The following is a 20,321-nucleotide window of genomic DNA, read 5'->3' as shown; positions in this document are numbered from 1 at the left end:
CTGGAGGGGCAAGTGTGGAGAGAATGCACCAAACCTAAAGGTCTGGGGTGAGGTTGCCTTCAAAATGCCAGAAGTAGCTGCCGCTTTCCCACGAACGCCATCCCGCCTCCAGCAGAGCACTCGGGAGGGAGCCTCTGGCGCTGATTTGCACACTATGGGTTAACCTGGAAGCTTTGAGAAAAACTGGGAGCAGCCAGAGTCAAGGATTCAGGTTACTGTATTTAGAGCAGAGTAGCTGGAAGGAGCAGCCTCCAGTCTTTCTTCGTGGTGACAGCCAGTCCAGTCACATAAAGATGTTCGCGTGCCTCACCAGAACGTTCATTTTCCTGTTCCAGCAAAAACCAGTATCAAGTATTTTCATTTATCATTCGTTCATTCATTTGCAAGATTTTACTGAGTGCCTGATAGGACTGGTAATAGAGTGGTGAAAGATGGTCCATAGCTCTCATGGAGTTTATGGTCCAGCCACCTTAAGGGAGGAAGGAGACAAGGATGAAAGGAACACCAGAGACCCAGTGTGTCTCTCCGAGTATGATCTGAGAGAGTATGATCTGAGAGACAGAACATACAAATGGACAATGGTGACACCGTATATGACAACACAACTCTGAACCACATAAGCAGCCCAGGAAGCCAAACCACCACCTCTGCAGCAATTGGACCAGAACAGTCAGGACTTGGTCAACAACTGCCAACTTCCCTATTTTTACCCCTACTTCCAACTGAGAACCAACAGAGAAAGCCAGATATGCTAGCCAAACCCATCACATAAAGTACCCACTGTTTTAGTAGCCTGCTGCCTGCTTTCCCAGGCCAACAGCCTCCAATCAGAGCATACCTGAGACTTCCCCCTTTTTTTCACTTTTATAACGCTTTCCCACTCCCCTGACTGCCTTTGACAGGCGATGGTGGCTAACTTGCTTGCAACAGCAAGATCTCAATAAATAGCATCTGTTTATTCTCATTTGGGTAGTTTTAGTTTAATTCTACGTCAGACCACCGCAATTGAATTATGCGGGATCCTGGTTATGTCGCACCCCTCAAACACTACCATCACCCAGACTTCTCTGTGGTGGAGACGTAGGAATTTGCATTGTGATTCTTTAGCACAGTAGAGGAATATATGTTGGACCCAAAATGAAAGGAAAATTAAAGATTTACTATCTCAACATCTGGTAAACAGTTTAGCACAGAAGTATGTGAGATTTAGTTTCAGGCTTAAGATTCATCTCTGCCACTTATCTACCATGAAGCCCTAAACAAGTTACTAACCTTCTCTGATCCTTAGTTTTCTGATCTGTAAAACACAGAAAATATCAATACTTTCTCAACCTAGCTTAAGGTTATTTTATAAAATAAAATTATGAATGTGAAAGCACTTAGTATGTGGTATATAAATGTCAGCTGTTATAATGAAAGGATATTTACACATAATTCTCCATCACAACCTCAATTTGGAAATTAGTATCTTAACACTTCTTCAAAAAATTATGAACTTTGTAGTTAATCGTAATTACAGTTTGTCCTTCATAACTGACAGTGATGTTATTGTTGGCGTTGTCATTCTAGGACATGATTGTGACCGATTGAGGATGGGGCATTCTTTCCATGTTTGTCACTGAAGTCTGGAGATGGCTGTTTGTAGCTATGATGCCCAAATTGATGTATAGAAAATATTATAGGCTCCGCCTAACTCAAAGTAGGGGCTTCTAGAATCATAATGGCATGTGATAAATGATTCCTGAATAATAGAATTCACTATATTGTCATTTGTGCAGAGTTATTTCAGATTGCTGTTTAGACAACTAAAACTTTTGCTTCCATTGCCTGATGTACTCTGGTTGTGAATTATTGCTTAAAAGTGTGTATCAGTTATATGTGAATTATATCTCAATTTTAAAAAAGACCAAAAAGCAGGTATCAGTATAGACTGCTTCAACTTGCCAGGAGAGGAGCAGTTCCTCTTTATCACATGCTTAATCAAAGAGACCACTGCAAATGCTAACAGATTTGATGCACTCAGAAACATATAATTAGCATTCATAAGTTAAATAAATTAATGACACTGCTCAAGAAAACAAATGTGCCATCTGTGAATCTAAGTCTTAAGGGAATAAAGAGCCACCATGGAGATGAGACATAAATGACTCTTGGCAGATACTGAGCTTGGCATGGAGTAGATGTCTTTTGACATCACTGTTCACTTTTCAACAGACTCTTGGTTTCTAAAAATAACAATTTTATTTATGCTTTTACCTTATTAGTACATCTTTCCATGAAGTACTGCTATGTCATTAAATGTTTGATATGCTAATTGTGATATCATTATCGATGTGTATAAATGGCAGGTATATACAGGAAATTTTGTATACTTCATTTACATACTGGATTATCTAAGTTGCTGCTAAGTAAAAAAATGCACAATTCCAGCTCATTCCACTCAAGTAGAGTGCAGTGTGAACACTGTCCTCAGGTGTTGTACAGTACACAACAGCACAGGTGTATGCGGCTGCCCTGGAGTTGATGTGTCTTGGCAAAGCCTTTTTGGTATGCTTCCTGAAAAATAAGAAAGTGAACATTCTAATGACTGGGTAACAAGTACTTTTACAAATCAGAAAGTTTCCAATTTCTTGTTTTCAACACAAGTCAAAGAGCATTTTTGACAAATAACTTGGAAAGAATCCATGAAATGAGTGGCATTGCTATAAAAAAAATTCCTCTCATTCTCATCTACTTGTCTATGTGAACACATTTTCTCAGGGATAATATCTATAGAAATGAAAAACAAGAATATCATTGATCCTAAACTCTGTCTCATTCCAGCAGTAAGCAATACTCAGCCAAGGATATATGGTCTAAATGAAAAGAAAATAGCCTGATTCATCAGACTGAAATAATTTTTGATAAATTTTTACTTTTGATTTAAACATATTTGTTGTTTGATCGATATATATAATAATAATTTTAATGTTAATCAGCCAAGAATTTTTTACTACTTAAGAATCAAGGACATAAAACAGTTAAAATTTTAATTTATGTACATTTTTGTTGCAGAGAGGTTTAAGAGGTGATTAATAAAAGATTTTCAAGTATAAAAATATACAGACAATCCTTTCTTTGAATGGTTCCAATATGCATGAATTTCAGTTAGCGTGGTTTAGTTAAATAACACCAATCCCCTAAACAGGGTTCAAATTTCAATTACTATGATATATTAACTGTGAGTAATTGCATAAAATACAAATTTCACCCACTAGTTCTTCAGTCTACAAATCACTACATAAATAACACATGAGCATCATAATCAGTGACCAATCATGTCTCTTCTTTCAAAGTCATTGGTGATTGGTCACTGGGCATCTGTTATTCAGTTCATATATAGACAGCAAAGCTGGTGGTTGTCTTACCTGCTTGACTGCCAGTGATAAATCTATGTAATATTTTACAAAAATAGATCATTGAAACAGGGGCATTGGTCAATAAAAATGAAAGTGTAGCAAAGAATTGAAAAGTGATAATGTGCAAGTGAAATTTGCATTGAACATAATGAAGTTCTAGAAGAAATTGCTGACCATGGAAATAGTGACACTGCCACCATTGGAGAGACTATGGATATGCAGCCAATGGAACTTGGTGCACGTGAACTTCATGACTTAAGTGAGGAAAGTGGTTGCTGACAAAAAGGATGAAGTTCTCCCAGAAGAAGTGATGCTGGCAAAGAACTTCATATTCAGGGACCTCTTGGAGATACTTCATGACTTTGAAAGTGCGAAGGATAAAATGTTAGAAGCTGATCCAAACTTAGAAGTATGAGAATTCACCCACGTATAGAAAGATGGTTGCTCTGTATTGTAAGTTATATGACAAAAAGAAGGCAAGAACTGTTCAAACTACTCTTGATAAGTTTTTTACAAAGAAATTAAATACTTTAATTCCTCATGTTTATAATTGCAATGTACTAAGTAAATATTGGTCTTACTATGTTTTTCATTTTCCTATACATTTATAACTGACAGTAAGAGAATTTTTGATGTCCTGACAAAAAAAAGTTAAAGGACAGGACAATTATAATTTTTCCCACTGATTATTAAGATTGCTTTGCACAGTAATCTTGCACCGTCATTTCTATGGTCCTGCACTACTGTGCAAAGTGAGGACTGCCTGTATTTTCAGTAGGACAGCATTCTCTGGGAGGAGTGGCATGGAATATGAGCTCAAGGAGAAAAAAGAATGAGATAAAAATTTCCCACTGTTAAAGAACAACTTGTTTATGTACTTTTAAATGAATGATGGTAGATTTCAAATTACCATAGTTAGCTTTTACTAGACAGATTTAAGAGTTATTTAAAAGCTTATTAAAAAGTCATTATTTACAATATGTTAGAAATTACAACCTTGGCAAATGTTTAAACTTATGATGAAAACTTTTTAATATCAATCTGAAAATGTGGAAGTGAGTACAGAGTTTTTCAAAGGTATTTTGGGGGTACTTGTTCAAAAAACATATGAAAGACCACTGGTCTATTTCTCAAAACAGGAACTAGCCTACTACTCTTCCGGGGGAGGGTCATTTAAAAAATAGCAGTTTATTGAGATTATGTTTTTGGGTACAACAGTTAAAGGTAAATTTCAGATAAAATTAATACAAGACAGAAGATAATAAACAGGAATTTTTTCTTTTTTTTTTTTTTTAAAGATTTTATTTCTTTATTTTTCCCCCAAAGCCCCAGTAGATAGTTGTATGTCGTAGTTGCACATCCTTCTAGTTGCTGTATGTGGGACGCGGCCTCAGCATGGCCGGAGAAGCGGTGTGTCGGTGCTCGCCAGGGATCCGAACCCGGGCCGCCAACAGCAGAGCGCGCGCACTTAACCGCTAAGCCACGGGGCCGGCCCAGAATTTTTTCAATTATAAGCAACAGAAACCTAATTCTTCCAACTAGAAAAAGAATAAAAGTAAAAGCATTCGCTCAAATAAACCAAGATAGACTGATACCTGTAAATAAGTTGCATTAAAACTCTCCAAGGACTCCCTATCTCATTCAGTAAAAGCCAAAGTACTTACTATGACTCCTGGACCCCCACACCCAGACCTGCTTCTGTTCTCACCAGGAATGGCGCTGCCTCAGAGCCTTACTGTATACTAGCTACCGTATTCCTCTTGCCTGCACTGCTCTTTTCCCAGCCACCGCTACAGGACCCGCTCACTCCCCTCCATCACATTTTCCTCAAATACCAACTTCCCAGAGAGGCGTTCTTTTACCAACCTATTTAAAATTATCTCCATGGCCCACCTGCTATTCCCTATCCTTCTTCCCTGCTTTATTTTAATCCACAGTACTTATTACCATCTATAATGTATTTTGATTTTTATTGGTTATTGTTTGATTTATCCCAGCAGAATGTAAGCTCCATGAAAGCAGTGATTTTGGTCTGTTTTGTCCATGGTTATATCCCTAATTCATTCCTGTATTCCTAGAACAGTGTCTGCCACATAACAGGTGCTCAATAAATATTTGTTGTACAAATGAAGACATGAATGGATTAAGAGTAAGACTTTCAGAATTTTCTTTAAAAACTTGCTTGAGGGCTCACAGTTCTCTAAGAAATTACATCAATGACTTAATCTGTAGACACTGCCCTCCTGGGCATATGGTCTAAAAGTTTTGTACTTTTTTCCTTTTCAAATTCAAAGCATCTGGTTTATCTATCCACTTCCTTTTTATTCTCTCTGACATCACTCTTACCAGGTCTTTATCACTTCTCGCCTGGCTTACTGCAAGATCTTCCTGTGTCAGCAGCTCCGCCTTCCCTCTCCTTTCCTGTACACTACCTTTCATCCTCCCCAAACACCCATTTCTTCACATCACTGCCTAACAGCTTGCTCCTAAGAGCTACCCGGGAAAAATTCAAACTCCATTGATTAGCTTTCAAACTTGTGCATCAATTGGCCAAATCCCACTCACAAAGCTTTATTGCACTACTCCCCAGTTTAAACCCTTAACGTCATTAGGCCAGCCTCCTCATCGCTACCTCATGAATATGCCATGCTCGCTCCCATCTTGGTTCACATTATTCCCTTCATCTGGGAAGCTCTATCAAGTCCTTCCCATCTCTCCAAATCCTTTCCATCCTTTAAGGTTTGGATCACAGTCTACCTCTTTCATAAAGCTTCTCCTATATCACAATTAACTGACTGAGTACAAAACACAATGCTATATGGTCATCTAGTCCTTCCTTGACCTAAGTACTTTTTGTTTATGCTGATTACTAAGATGCTTTATGAAGGATACTTTGGTATTATGAATTACATATGTACATGTCCCACCTCTTCAATCAAATTGTAAGTTCTCTGACGGGCATCATTCTTTGTAAGACATAGTCCTACACCTCTTATACTTCCACAGGTTTTTTTTTGCACATAATAGGTACCCCAAAAATATTTGTTGAATGAAGTATTTTTAGCTCCCAAATTATGCAACAGGATATTTTTCTGAACTTAAATGTGAAAAGGGCTAGGTCATTAACAGATCCCTGAAAGAATATACTTTCATACTGAACTGAGGATAATAAACTATTGCTTGGACCAGGTTGTGAAAAGAGTTGTGATTTTGGTATGTAACGAAGTCCAGAATATGACTGCAGTGTGGTAGAAAAAATGTATACGAGCAAGTTTTCCATTTTGCACTGATTATAAAATCCTATGCAGCAAACAATATTTAGTTTAATTGTAAATATTTTTATCGGTTGTTTAGATACACCACTGAACATTTATTATTTAAATATAAAAGACAGACTAATTTTTTGCTAAGTAACATCTTCCATAAACAACAGGAGTTTCCAAGAATTTCTGTTAGGAAACATCCATGTTAATATTTTGTTTCCATATGAACCATCATCACACAGACGTCAATTTGTATAACACAAACAAGTAGGATACATTTAGCTTTTGGCCTAGAATACATAATTCCATAAGCCCTTATAAAGAGCACATTGAAAAATCTGTCTACAACAGGATTACCACACTGTCCACCTAAGAAAAGAAACTCAACAGGGTGCACAAAATGCTAGGGTATTTGGTAAAAGAGTTTAGTCAATGAATTATTGTTAATATATTCCCTACAACTGGTCTCATCTGAAGATGTGCTGTGGGGTTATTAGGTCAGTAAAGGACTCTTCATCTCATCTTCTGAAAAAAAGCATATCTGATAATATGGCAGGGGAGTGGCTATAAATTCTAGTCCCATTGACACTATTAACAGAGCTGCCTACCCTGTCCAGTGCCTGCCTGCAGTTGCCCTTTTGATATATCAGCTGTCCCTGGAAGCAGCTTATGAGACCATAAAGGAAAATCTTCTCTAACTCTCCTTCAAGGCTAGTATAAACCAGGAGCTAAAAAATTCAAATGCTGTAAAAGTAAATGAATATGTGGGCATATCAGAGACATTTTCTAAAAAGTAGAATAAAGATATAATTATAACTTGCACTACAAAAGCAGATTTAAACTAACAGATGTGTGCCACAATACATATAATACCTGGATAGGAAAAGAAGCCTAATATGTATCTAACAACAGGAAGGAAGTGATTGAGCTAAGTATCAAAAATATTTATTAAACACTAAGATGGTGACTGCTATGCTATGACAAGGCTATGGACTTGGTGAGAAGGAAATTTTTATATGGGGAAAAATATTCTGGATCTGTGGCTTTAAGAGGAGCAGTATTCAGTATGTACAGTTGTTATATCTTCATATGATCTACAAATAAAAGATATGGACTTTTAATCATTAAGTAAGTAATTCGCAAACAGGGATTATTCACAGGAGACATTTGGCAATGTCTGGAGATGTTTTTGGTTGTCATAACTTGGGGGGAGGGGTGCCACTGGCATCTAGTGAATAGAGGTCAGGGATGCTACTAAATATCCTACAACGCACAGGAAACACCCACTCCTCCCCGACCCCCAAAAAGAAGTTATCCAGCCCAAAATGTCTATAGTGCCAAAGTTGAGAAAGCCTGCATTAAGTCACTTACTATACCAGGTCCCACTCTAGTAGTTTATTTCTGTGTCTAGTAATTCCTCTTTGGTGATCAAGTGCACAGGAGCTAGGGTAGGTTATTGTGTGGCAGGTAAGCTTGCACATCATCACGTTTGGCTGCTTATTTGGAGGGGCCAGGTTGGACTCACTTTTAAGGGTTGAATTGACTTTCAGATTATTTCTGTGGCACCCAGACTTGACCTATAGGCCAGTCAAGATTGCTTTCTGGGTTTTATTGTTTTTATAGGAAATGGTGCTAGATTCTGCAGGTTAAGCGATCAAGAGGCATCTAAGTATTTGAAGTATTTGTAGTAGCCATGCAGAACTTAGGCATGCCCTGAGAGCATTTCAGGAAAAAGAGTACACCTCCTCACCACAATTCTGTGAATTGCTACTACTTAGAGTTGCGGGAGAGGCCATTAAAATTTTTAACAAAGTGCATCTCATTGGAGTATACCATGCTACAGCCACGTAAACTAATACAATGCCTAATTTAGTAAATTATCACAACAATCTTAGGAGGTAGGAACTATTATTATCTCAGTTTAACACATAACGAAACTGAGGTATTGAGGGGCTAATAATTTACCCAATCCAGGGCTAGAATTCAAAAGCAGATCTTTCTAATCTTGAGCAGAGGCTTTTTTTTTTTTTTTGCTGAGGAAAATTCGCCCTGAGCTAACATCTATGCCAATCTTCCTCTATTTTGTATGTGAGTTGCTGCCACAGCATGGTTGCTGACGAGTGGTGTAGGTACACACCCGGGAACTGAACCCAGCCCACTGAAGTGGACCGTGCCAAACTTAACCATTAGGCCACGGGGCCGGCCCCCAGAGCAGAGCTTTTTGCAACCATCTTGCATTAGAAATTAAAAATGAGATACTGCAATTTCTGTTTCTGGAGGAACAGGGATTGGAGTAACCCTCGCATTGTAATCAATAAGAAAACTGGACAAAACACAAGAAATAGCAGTTTTCAGGCACTGGACAACAGGCAGTGCAGGACTGTGATCCCTGAGAGAAGGAAAACTAATGACGTGAGCCCTACAATTGCCTATATTTCTGCCTGGAGACACGTTCCAGCCCAAGGTGCAGGGGGTCCCAAGTAGACCACGGTAGTCTCGCTGAGTTGAAGAGACGGAGATAAGTCTAGGGAGGCAGAAGTGGCTGCAATTTGCAGGGCAGAGTACCAGACAGGAAGGAGCTAAATTGAGAAAGAGTTCCAGAAATCTGTAAGGGGGATGTCCCCTTAAGTCTGTGGTTGGATACTAAGCCACACATGCATAGGGTGAAACTCCCTAAGTCTGGGCAAAGAATGACCCAGGAAGTATAAATTAAACAATTCCTAGAGTCCACACAGAGCTAGAAGATATCTGAGTTCCAATCAGACCCAGAGAAGCACTGGGTTTGATACACTGGGGAACAAATAAGGAAAGGGGAAGAACGATGCTCATGTTAAAAAGGCAAAGGAAAAAAAAGACAGAAGGATGGATGGACATGTGATAAAAGTAGGGAAAAATGTTAATGGTAAAATCTATATAGTATGTATACATATGTTTACTGTAAAATTAAAGAGTTAAAAAGGGAATATTATGAAAAACCTTATGCCCATAAATTTCACAACTTACATGAAATGGACACAGTCCTCAAGAGACCCTATGGTGGTTTTCAAGTATGTCCAACATTCTTTAACTCCCCCTCAAAAGTGGAGTCTAGGCCCAGCCCCATGGCTTAGCGGTTAAGTGCGCGTGCTCTGCTACTGGCGGCATGGGTTTGGAACCCCAGGCGCGCACCGACGCACCGCTTGTCCGGCCATGCTGAGGCCGTGTCCCACATACAGCAACTAGAAGGATGTGCAACTATGACATACAACTATCTACTGGGGCCTTGGGGAGAAAAAGGGGAAAAACAAAAAAGGAGGAGGATTGGCAATAGCTGTTACCTCAGGGCCGGTCTTCCTCAGCAAAAAAAAAAAGAGGAGGATTGGCATGGATGTTAGCTCAGGGCTGATCTTCCTCACACACACACACAAAAATTAAATTAAAAAAAAAAACTGGAGTCTAATTCCCCTCCCTTTGAGTGTGGGCTTGACTTACTGTTCTGTTTTAACAAACAGAATATGATGGAAGTGCAGGTGTTTGAATTCTGAGACTAGGTCACAAAAGGCATTATGGTCTCCTCTTTACCCTCTCTCTTGGATCACTCACCTGGCGTGAAATTGTCTTGAGGATACTCAAGCAGCTCTTTGGCGAGACCCATGTGGTTGGAAATTGAGGCCTCCTGCCAACAACCAGCAGTAAACTGAGCCTTCCTGATAACAATCAGTGAGAAACTGAGGCCTCCTGCCAAAAGCCACGTGAGTGAGCCTGCTTGTAAGCAGATCCTCCAGCCCTCGCTGACATCTTGACCCATTAGAGATCCTGAGCCAGAACAATCCAGTTAAGTGCTCCTGAATTCCCAACACACAGAAACTGTGAGATAATTAATGCTTAGTATTATTGCTGTGAAATTTTGAGGTAAATAACTATGCAGCAATAGGTAACAAATACAGTCACAAACTACCAAAGCTTACTCAAGAAAAACTATACCTGAACAGTCCTGTATCTATTAAAGAAATTGAATTAGTAGTTAAAAATCTTCCAACAAAAACTCCAAGGCCTAGATGGCTTCACTGTTGAATTCTATCAAACTTTTAAGAAATACCACCTGTTAGTTTAATTGTTGCTCCTTTCAATGTCATCTTTTTTTTCTCTGAATGCCTAATGCTTTTTCCACCTTTGATTATCGGCAGTTTTCCCATGGTGTGATTTCACATGGTTTTCTTTTTATTTATCCTGCTTGGAGTTCATGAGGGCTTTTGCATCTGTGGTTTGTTGTTTTTCATCAATTTTGTAAAGTTCTCAGTCATTATCTCTTAAAACAGTGCCTATGTTTCATTTTCTTTCTCGTTTCCTTCTGGGACACCAGTTTCCTAGGTTAGATCTTACTATATCTTTTATGTCTCTTAACGTCTCTTCTGTATTTTCACTGTTTTGTCTCTCTGCATCATTCTGGATATTTTCTTCTAACTTGTGTTCATTCACTAATTCTCTTCAGCTGTGCCTGTTCTGTTGTCAAATCCATCCATCACGATTCTAATTTCAGTCATGGTAATTTTCACTTCTAGAATTTCCATATTTTTTATGTAACTTTCAACTCTTTGCCAAAATTCTCATGTTTGATTTGTGTCTGAAAACTCCAGTATCTGGAGGTCCTGAAGATCTGTGTAAATGCTGCTGGTATTCATTCATGTCTTCTGGTGTGGCTACTTGTTATTGTGTGCCCTACAATGTACTTGGCAAAACTGTTTATAGATTTGAGGCTTGCTGCATTAATTTTTTATTGCTGCATAACAGGATTACCACAAGCAGCATCTTAAACCACATATTTATTTTCTCATAGGTTCTAGGGGTCAGGAGTCCAAGCACAGCTCAACTAGGGTCTCTGTTTCAGAGTCTCATAAGGCTAAATCAAGGTGTCAGCCTGAGCTGTGGTCTCAGCTGAGGTTCCACTGGGAAAGGATCCAGTTCCATGCTTGCATGGTTGCAGCATTCGGTTCCTTGTACACTGTTGGACCAAGGGCCTACTTCTTGTTGTTGGCTAGAGGCCACCTTCAGTTGCTTTCCATGTGGCCCTCTCTGAAGGCCAATTCACAACATGGCAGCTTGCTGCTTTTTTTTTTGGTGAGGAAGAGTAGCCTGAAACTAACATCTGTTGCCAATCTTCCTCTTTTTGCTGAGGATGATTGGCCCTGGACTAACATCTGTGCCCATCTTCCTCTACTTTATATGTGGGACACCTGCCACAGCATGGCTTGATAAGCAGTGCATAGGTCCACACCTGGGATCCGAACCTGTGAACCCCGGGCTGCTGAAGTGGAACGCACTAACTTAACCACTAGACCACTGGGCCGGCCTCAAGCTTGCTTCTTCAAAATCAACAAGGGAGAGTGCTTCTTAACAAGATGGGCATTAGAATCTGATGTAATGTAATCATGTAGACAAAATCACATACATTCCATCGTCTTTGTGGTATTCCACTGATCAGAAGCAAGTCATAGGTCACCCCCTTCACACACACACCACCATCCCTTTTAATGTGTTTACTTCTGAATCATTCTCATTCCTAATGGGCAGCCTTTTGGGATCCTTACTCAGAGTAAGAGGAAGGGTTTACCAGTGCAGGCCACATACTCCACTGGCTCTTCCCCCTGGTCCCATGAGATTGTCAAGATAGCCACTCAGTTATCTCAGACACCACTTACAGAACTGGCCCACACTTCCAGGGAAAAGCAGCTCATCTACCTAGGTTTCTGTGCTTCCTCAGCAATTGTTCATTGTTGTCAGCTCTCTCACATCTTTAAGCAGCTTTTTAAAAAATCGTGTTCAGCTGTCAGCTTTTCTACACGTGCTCTGTAGAAGATGTGGTCCAAATTACTACTTGGTCTACCATTACTATAAATGAAAGTCTTATTTTTTTATTTCCGTGATTTATTATTTGTTACTGGCCTCAACAAGGAAACAAATGATAATCAATAGAGTAAATGTGTTTCAACATAATCTAACCTATTAATTTAAAGCAAACCAGGGTCGGCCCCGTGGCTTAGCGGTTAAGTGCACGTGCTCCACTGCTGGCGGCCTGGGTTCGGATCCCGGGCGCGCACCGACGCACCGCTTGTCTGGCCATGCTGAGGCCGTGTCCCACATACAGCAACTAGAAGGATGTGCAGCTATGACATACAACTATCTACTGGGGCTTTGGTGGAAAAATAAATAAATAAAATTATAAAAAATAAATAAATAAAAAAAATAAAGCAAACCAAAGATTTACTCTTTCAACCTAGGAAAAATAAATCAGTACCAGTTTTTTCCCATTAAATTATACTGAACACTTCTATTTCTGGAGCTTTCCATAATGGAAAAGAAAATCCTAATATTATTACATAATGGATATTTATGCCTCTAAAACATGAGTCTAGAAATTAGCATGGAATTATAAAACTTTCTAGATCAGTTGATATTTTGCTAAAATCTCTATATGAAACAGTCTCTTAAATGTAGAGTATCTCTACAAATTATATATTGTTATCACTCAAGACTGCATTGCCAAACAGAAATAACATACTAATTAAACCAGCATACTAGAGTTATAGTCTGTGATGCTAATATACATTTAAAATATTTGAAGAACATTAATTTGTATTTCATTTCAAAAGGAAAGTCTGAAATTGATGAAAATTTGGGCAACATATACTGCATCCCTATTTTCAAAATACACTGACTTAGGAGTAGGACATTATATACATTTGGGAGCCTTTTAGTCTTATGTGAATAAAGCAACAGGCTTATTTCTAAGATCTGTAACTACTGGACATGCTTTTGAAATAAGTATCTAAGAAAGTAAAATATACAACTACTCTGAGAATAAATTTAAAAATATAATCTACCTATCACCCACCTTGGGTAGAGACCACTAGTTGCATTCACCTCTTACCTCAATTTTGTACTCCTCTTTTTTCCAATTTTTCCCAGGCATATGACCATCTGTAATAAAAGCTATATTTTTTATCCTTCTTTGCAGTTAGGTGGGGGCATTGTACTTAAGTTTTGGCCAATGAAATTTAAATGAGGGTGCAACCTTCTCACTTACTTCCCTTCTTCTTGCTGGCCAGAATGTTGATGATGTGAGGGATGGAGCTTGAATAGCAATCTTGGATCATGAGTGGGAGGCCAAGTGCTGAGGTTGGTAGAGCAACACAGTAGCCTGGAATTCTTTTAAGTGAGAGGGAAAAAAAATCTTTCTTTTTTATAAGCCACTGGTATTTCGGGTTTTAGTTTTATGCTGCTGTACCTAATCTTAACTGATACACATTTCAATTGTTGGCATATTACTCCTTTATTAGAAATTGTAAATGAGAAATTATTTCAATACCTGAAGACCAAACTACAACAGAAGATTCCACAGGCTCAAGATTTTGAGACATTCTGGAAAGAGTTTTCTGTAACGTATATCCTTTCCGTGGCATGGCAACATCATTCTTCTTTAAAAAGGTTACTGGACAGACATCATTTCCACCATCACCTATATAAACAATTAGTGTATAATTCACTCCCTGCTGTAACTGTTTATGTACAAATTCTCCCAAAACTACCTTTTTGCAAAGATTTTTTGGGCATCTATTGCAAGAATGAGCATGATAATTTTCCACAGTGAGATGACCATCGCTATCAAAAGCTGCTGGATTTGTAAACACTTTATCAAACACATCATAAAAATTGGTAGCTTGTAAAACCCAATCTATGAAGACTGAATTGGAATCGGAAATAATGATACACTCAAATTTATCCTTGTTCTTTCTTATAAAGTTTAAAAGTTCCACCATCCCTGGAGTGAAAGGCATTGATATCACTGTTCTTTTCATTTCATCTTCTCTTACACCTTCATCTCCCAAATACTTAAAGACTCTGCCCATAAATTCTGTCCAAAATCCTTTTTCATAAGAATCTTTTAGTTCAATAGGAAGCTTTTTCTCCGGAGCACATTGTACAATCCTGGTGTCACTATTGTCATCTATGATTGTATTGTCAAAGTCAAAAACCAGCAAAATTTTCATGGTTCTAGAAACAGATTTCGGTTACCCTGAAAAAGAAGAAATATTATTCCTAAACATACTGTTTTACATATCAGCTATTATACTTATTTAACAAACATTACTGAGTGTTAATCTGCTAAAACAAAGGGTGAATATAAACAAGCTAAAATGATTAAGCATTTTAAGACCACCATTTAAGCACTTTTTCCTAAGAAGCAAAGTTCATATTTGAGTATTTTAAGTGAATGGAAAACAGAATATCTAAAAAGGATACTCACAGTATTATTGTGTTCCTGTGGGGATGATTCTTTGAGCACTCAGAATTAAACCATAGAGCAATCCAATGAGAGAAGTAATGGAACAATTATTCTCTTACAATCTAATTTAGAAAAGTTATAAGGCAGAAAAAAAATGTAGGCTAATCATTCTTATCATCTGTAAATTATCACACACAAACTTATTCATTTAAAATATTTACAATAATCCTCATATTAAATAACAAGTCATGTGTAATAAAGATTCTCTGGTGTGTACTAATGAAAATTCTGACCAAATTTAACATAACATGAAATCTTGCAAATTTAAATGATTTTTCTAAAAAGATGTTTAAGCTTGAAATCATCAATGCCAATGTCATAACTAAATGGTTGCTTAATGTTGTACTTGAAATTCTAAAAAAATTACTTGAACTGGAGGTCAATTCAATTTTTCCAGACTAGAAGTAAGTTTTTTTTAAACAATTTTCACATTTATTTATATTTTCGCTAGATAGTTTAGCTCTGGAGTGCCCAATAATGTGGACATATGTGAGTAATCACATTACTTATGATATGACAATTACTTAAATCTCTGCTTTCATTAAAAGATAATGAAGGTCGTTAATTATAAATCTCAAGAGAAAAGGCAAGAATAAACTAGTCAACAGATGGTATGGACGAAAGTTATCATGTAAAAAAGATAATTATACAGAATACCCAGAAAAAGCTACAATTTGTGTGTGTAAACAAAAAAATTTTTTTAAAAAGAGTAATTAATATTTTTAGAGCTATCACTATACACCAGGCACTGGACTAGGAACTTTACAATCTCATCATCTAACTGTCATAACTCTATTAAGTAGGAATTATTATTCTCATCTTAAAGATACGTAAACTGGAGCTTAAGGATTAAAGTGGTTAAGTATTAGTTAAGTGGCAGAGCTGGAATTTGGACTCAGGTCTGCTTGACTCCAAAGTTCATGCTTTTAAGTATCACGCTCTAGAGCCTAAGAAATAGAATATTTAAAGACTATTAATCAGTTTAAAAATAAAATACTAAGGTCATTTTGACGAAAAGATGTTTCATTACATGAAAACATTTATTAGTCTCAAAGTACACACTAACCATAATACCACATTTTACCACAGGTGTGGTAAAATCTACTTTATACCTATTGTGAGCATTTAGCAAGAAATCCTAAAAAAAAGGTGAAGAACCCTACCAATAAGAAAAGAAATCAATTAAAAATGGAAAACATGGCATTTAACCACATGTATTCTCTGGTTTGTAACAACAGATATCCAGTAGATGAAATTGAGAATAGAGCTCATGACTCATATAAAGGCAAGTATTCTGAGTCTCTCAGTTGAGAATCTCTGGAGAACAACTAACCAAGAGAGTATCTCATGTTGTGTGAATCTCATGTTGTGTGAATTTAGACAGTCTATAATATTTTGATGCTCTGGATCCTTGTATCTCTAAATGTCTAATCCAGGTGTTTCTGGCTGGCTCCCAGAGATTTAAGTGCAGAATTCACTTTCCCATAGAAACAATATAATAAACAGCAATAAGGCATAGTTGACAATCACATTAGTACTGTACCTAGGCACATTTTAAATTAAACATGCTTTTTTTAGCATTCTGAATTTATACATAATTTAAAAAAAAAATTTCAAATGTAACTCTGGTGACTGAAAACTACCTCAAGCCTAGATTTAATTAACCACAATTTACTGAAATTCCTGAACTATTAATCTCAAAATAATGAGAAATGTTGTAAGCCAGAAGTTAACATAGTTCCACTGTTGACTATTAATTTCTATCTAAAAGTGTACATTTCTTAATTTCAGATCTTTTTCTATTAGTTTTTTCTCACCCCTCAACATAAGCTTTTATTAAGAATACTTACCCAACTTAGTATTTCCAAGACAATTAATCTTACTTCAGCATAGAGCCTAGGTTAAATAGTCATGACAGTCTTCAGTTTTAAACACCAGCCAGTTTCTAACCAACATTGCTCCTACTCTGTATCAGGGAACAAAGTCTTCTGGTTTGGAGCAAAGGAATAGAGACTTCTTAACTCCTAAAATTAAGAGAAGTATTTAAGATATTTTAAGATTTATGGTTTGTAATTATGTAGAAAATTATATTTTCTCTTACATCAGAAAAGCACTTACTGGCAATGGGAGACACAAAATTTTGATTAAACAACAAAAAGCTTAAATACAAAACAGGGAATGTTACGTGAATGTAAGTTTTTGTCCAGTGGATAAAATCACAAGTGTTAGGCTGATTATGTTGAGATTTCCAGATTCCATTTTTCTTTTTACTTGTTAAATAGACAAATACCACCTTCTGTTGTCAATAAACTTTCAAATATTTAGTGCTATACTTGAAATAAAAATGTCTCCAAAAATTAAGGATGTGCATAAAGATTTAATTTTAAGAATATGAATCTATTTTGAAACCAGTTTGTTAAAATTCCAAAATAGTTATTAACTATTCTCTCCAAAAGCACAAGCAGTATATATTTGGTATGTCTGCAATGTTTCCATAGTCTAACAATAGCATATGTGCTTTTTACAATAATGTAAACTAGAAACTTGATAGACATCCAAGATTTGGGGATTGGTTAAATAAGACATGTATGTGAGAGCTATATAATGGAATATTTATTTAGCCAGTAAAAGCTAAGATGTCCAGTTCAAATTAAACAAGTCACAAAACAGTGTGTACAGTATAATCCCATTTCTGCTTTTAAAAAATAAATTTCTACAGTGGTAGGATCATGGGTGGTTCAATTGTAGTGCATTTTTTTCCTACACTGATTTTGTAATAAAAATATTTTCCCCAGAATAATTTTTTTTTTTGCTTTAGAAGATTAGCCCTGAGTTAACATCTGTGCCAGTCTTCCTCCACTTTATATGTGGGTTGCTGCCACAGCATGGCTGATGAGTGGTGTAGGTCAGCGCCCGAGATCCGAACCTGAACCCAGGAGCCGAAGCAGAGCTCGCCGAACTTAACCACTACACCACGGGGCCAGCCCCTTCCCCAGAATAATTTAAACTCTGTTTCAGATCAAAGTGCATATGCCACCTTCTTAATTGCACAACACAAAAAAAAAAAAAGGAGTAGAGGTTGTGGAAGGATAAATAACTAACTCTAGATGGTGTTGGCTGTAAAGAAACATAGGTTAGAGTTAGAACCAGGTGTTGGAAATCAAAAGATATCTGACCACCATGTCAAACTGGCAAATTACTGACATCAAATCTTATAAGAGTTAATATTTTTCGTAACCAATTTAGTTAAAATTCCAAAGAATTTTTGTTAGGAGGTAATTCCCCATGGGTTTCTAGTGGTTCTGTATGTCTTACAAGCAAGGCAGTCACTGCCATTTGCTCTGAATTATTGTCTCAAAAATGTATGTATAGTGAACAGCCTGAAAGGCATGCTTATCGTCCATTATAATAAAGATTTGAGTCCCTTAAGCTCAGGTTCCTGTCCTGTAATGCAACACACTCCACGTGCAGGTCACTTCTGGCACTCTTTGCATCATCCTGTGGGAACTGGAGCAAAACTGCTGATATTCTGGCTACTGCTACTGCTGTAATTCATCTCTGACCTAGGGGTCTGTGTCTTCTACAAAACTGTGGCAGACTAAACTGTTAGCTTGCAACTGGGGTAAAATCGCTGACTCATCCCAGTTCTGGATATTTTTAAAACTATGCTTCCAAAGCGCCACCGATGTTGTACGTGCAAAAACTAATTTCTGTCAACAAATATTTTATTAATCCTTTCATACTTACCAGCATTATTACGGTGGAACATCTGACAGAAAACCTGAAGAAAAACAGTACAACTATGTATTAATGATTAAAAATCACTTTAGTGATTAAAAATCTAAACTTCCTTTCATTTTGAGCAATTCCAATTTGGTGCCATGTCCTAGCCAACTAGCTTGTAATGAAATCATTTGTACCTCAATGTGTTAGAAAAGGATTCTTTGAAACCAAGCCTGCATCCACTCTTAACAGATTTTTCTGTCCTTAGAGGTCTGACTGGTCTCCCAAATACAATTTACTATAATGTATTTACCAAGCAATTTAAAGTATCTTAAAAGTCCTAACATGAATGTTCTGGGACAACCAAGTTTTTAACATTCCTGTTTTTAAAAAACTAAGCCCCATCTAGCTCAGGCCATGCCTTAGAAACCCAAGTATTTTCAAACAGGTTTTCTGTCAGTTAATCTCTGGGTTTCTATAGTTAACGAGGGCTTTGCCCTTCACCTTCCACGCGCGAGGAGGTCTGTGGGCCGCACACACCAAGCCTGGGCCTCGCTCTCCCACACACCTGCCGGGTCCGCCCCGAAGGTAGGTGCAGGGACCTCGTTGGGGGTCGTACCCCGTTAGGCCAGCGTTGGATGAGGACGGCAGCAGCAGGCCGGTTCGGGTCCCCAGGGCTCCTCAAGGACCCAGGCCGGCTGGCCTCCGCGCCACTCCTGCCTACTCTGTCTTCCGGTTTCGCCCCGGCGCCTGCCCGCGAGGGCCACCCTACTCGCACGCCGGGCCTCGGGGTCCTGCGCAGGCGCAGCCTCCGTTCTCCAACCCTACGGCCGAGAGCAGCGCGTTCTTCGTTCCTCGGCGACGGCTGCCGTCACTTCCGGCGGCGTTGCCAAGTAACTGCGGGGTGTGGCAAACACTCTGCGCCTTTGAGCCCGCTGCGCTCCACGTCGGGGTCGCTTTTCTGAGAGCGCCGTGGGCACCTCGTCAGAGATGTTGGTGCGGTTCGGAAGGCGCTGTGGACAGGCGAAGGAAAGCACAGGCGAGCTAAACGGGCCCGTCCCGGCACAGGGCGTGGGGTGAGAGGCGAGGGTGCCAAGCGAGGGCTTTGGTTACCTTCTGAAATGGGCTCCACCAAGTCGAAAGCAGCTCCGTGCATGTTGGGCTCTACGTAAATCAGACAGCTTTGCCCTCAGGTGAATAGGCAGATGGGAAAAGTTTACAGAAACAGGGGTGGAGAAAAGATAAGTCAGAGACTCTCAATTAACCAGCTCCGAGAGTCTGGTGTTGGCTGAATTTTCTCGCGCTTAAGCTTTGTTATTCATTAGATGAATGGGAATAACTTTTGGAAATATCAGTGACCTCATTAGAGTCTTGGCTCTGCTGTGAACCTGCTGAGTGCTCTTAGGAAAGTCTCTGAAGGAAATGTCTCAATTTCCTCATTTCTAAAGTGAAGGTAAGGTCTCACCCTAAGGCTAATGCTTTGATAGAGTGTAAAAAATAATGCTACTTAAGGTATTGTAATTCAGATGACCTGATACAAAACTTTGATTTTGGAATAGAAGTAGCCTAGTGGGGCATCTAAAGAGCTCTTTATCAATTGCAGTGATTTTAATT

The 20,321-nt window shown here is 38.3% G+C and overlaps 2 protein-coding genes across 10 annotated transcripts in view; one reads left to right on the top strand and one right to left on the bottom strand.

Annotated features, from left to right (window-relative positions):
• Positions 1–2,247: 2,247 nt before the first annotated feature.
• PHOSPHO2 (phosphatase, orphan 2) lies at positions 2,248–19,544 on the bottom strand. Of its 6 annotated transcripts, none has more exons than XM_087435371.1 (6): positions 19,212–19,544; positions 18,732–18,765; positions 16,835–17,008; positions 14,946–15,046; positions 14,007–14,714; positions 2,248–2,556 (listed from the first exon to the last, which is right to left on the bottom strand). In XM_087435371.1, the coding sequence occupies exons 5-6, from the start codon at positions 14,686–14,688 to the stop codon at positions 2,441–2,443; spliced, it is 798 nt and encodes a 265-aa protein (XP_087291497.1). In that variant the 5' UTR covers positions 14,689–14,714; positions 14,946–15,046; positions 16,835–17,008; positions 18,732–18,765; positions 19,212–19,544; the 3' UTR covers positions 2,248–2,440. The 6 variants fall into 6 exon arrangements, with proteins under 6 accessions (XP_087291497.1, XP_087291494.1, XP_087291496.1 ...); XM_087435368.1 differs by having other exon boundaries at positions 19,276–19,544; XM_087435370.1 differs by having other exon boundaries at positions 14,946–14,983; positions 19,276–19,544.
• A 96-nt stretch (positions 19,545–19,640) lies between these two features.
• CFAP210 (cilia and flagella associated protein 210) overlaps positions 19,641–20,321 on the top strand; it is a 47,280-nt gene continuing 46,599 nt past the window's right edge. For 2 of the 4 annotated variants that reach the window (XM_087435366.1, XM_087435365.1), the window contains exon 1: positions 19,785–20,160. Coding sequence is in view for 1 of the 4 variants with exons in the window: in XM_004428212.3 (XP_004428269.3) it covers positions 19,698–19,746 (49 nt within the window). In the remaining 3 variants the exon portion in view is untranslated. Of the gene's footprint in view, positions 19,747–19,783; positions 20,161–20,321 lie in introns of those variants that run through there. The other 2 variants (XM_004428212.3, XM_087435367.1) reach the window with 2 other exon arrangements.

Source organism: Ceratotherium simum, chromosome 9 (assembly GCF_057802395.1).
Source record: "Ceratotherium simum simum isolate JZ-2026a chromosome 9, ASM5780239v1, whole genome shotgun sequence".
In the NCBI taxonomy this organism is placed as follows: domain Eukaryota; kingdom Metazoa; phylum Chordata; class Mammalia; order Perissodactyla; family Rhinocerotidae; genus Ceratotherium; species Ceratotherium simum.
This window is presented reverse-complemented; position numbering and strand designations above follow the sequence as displayed.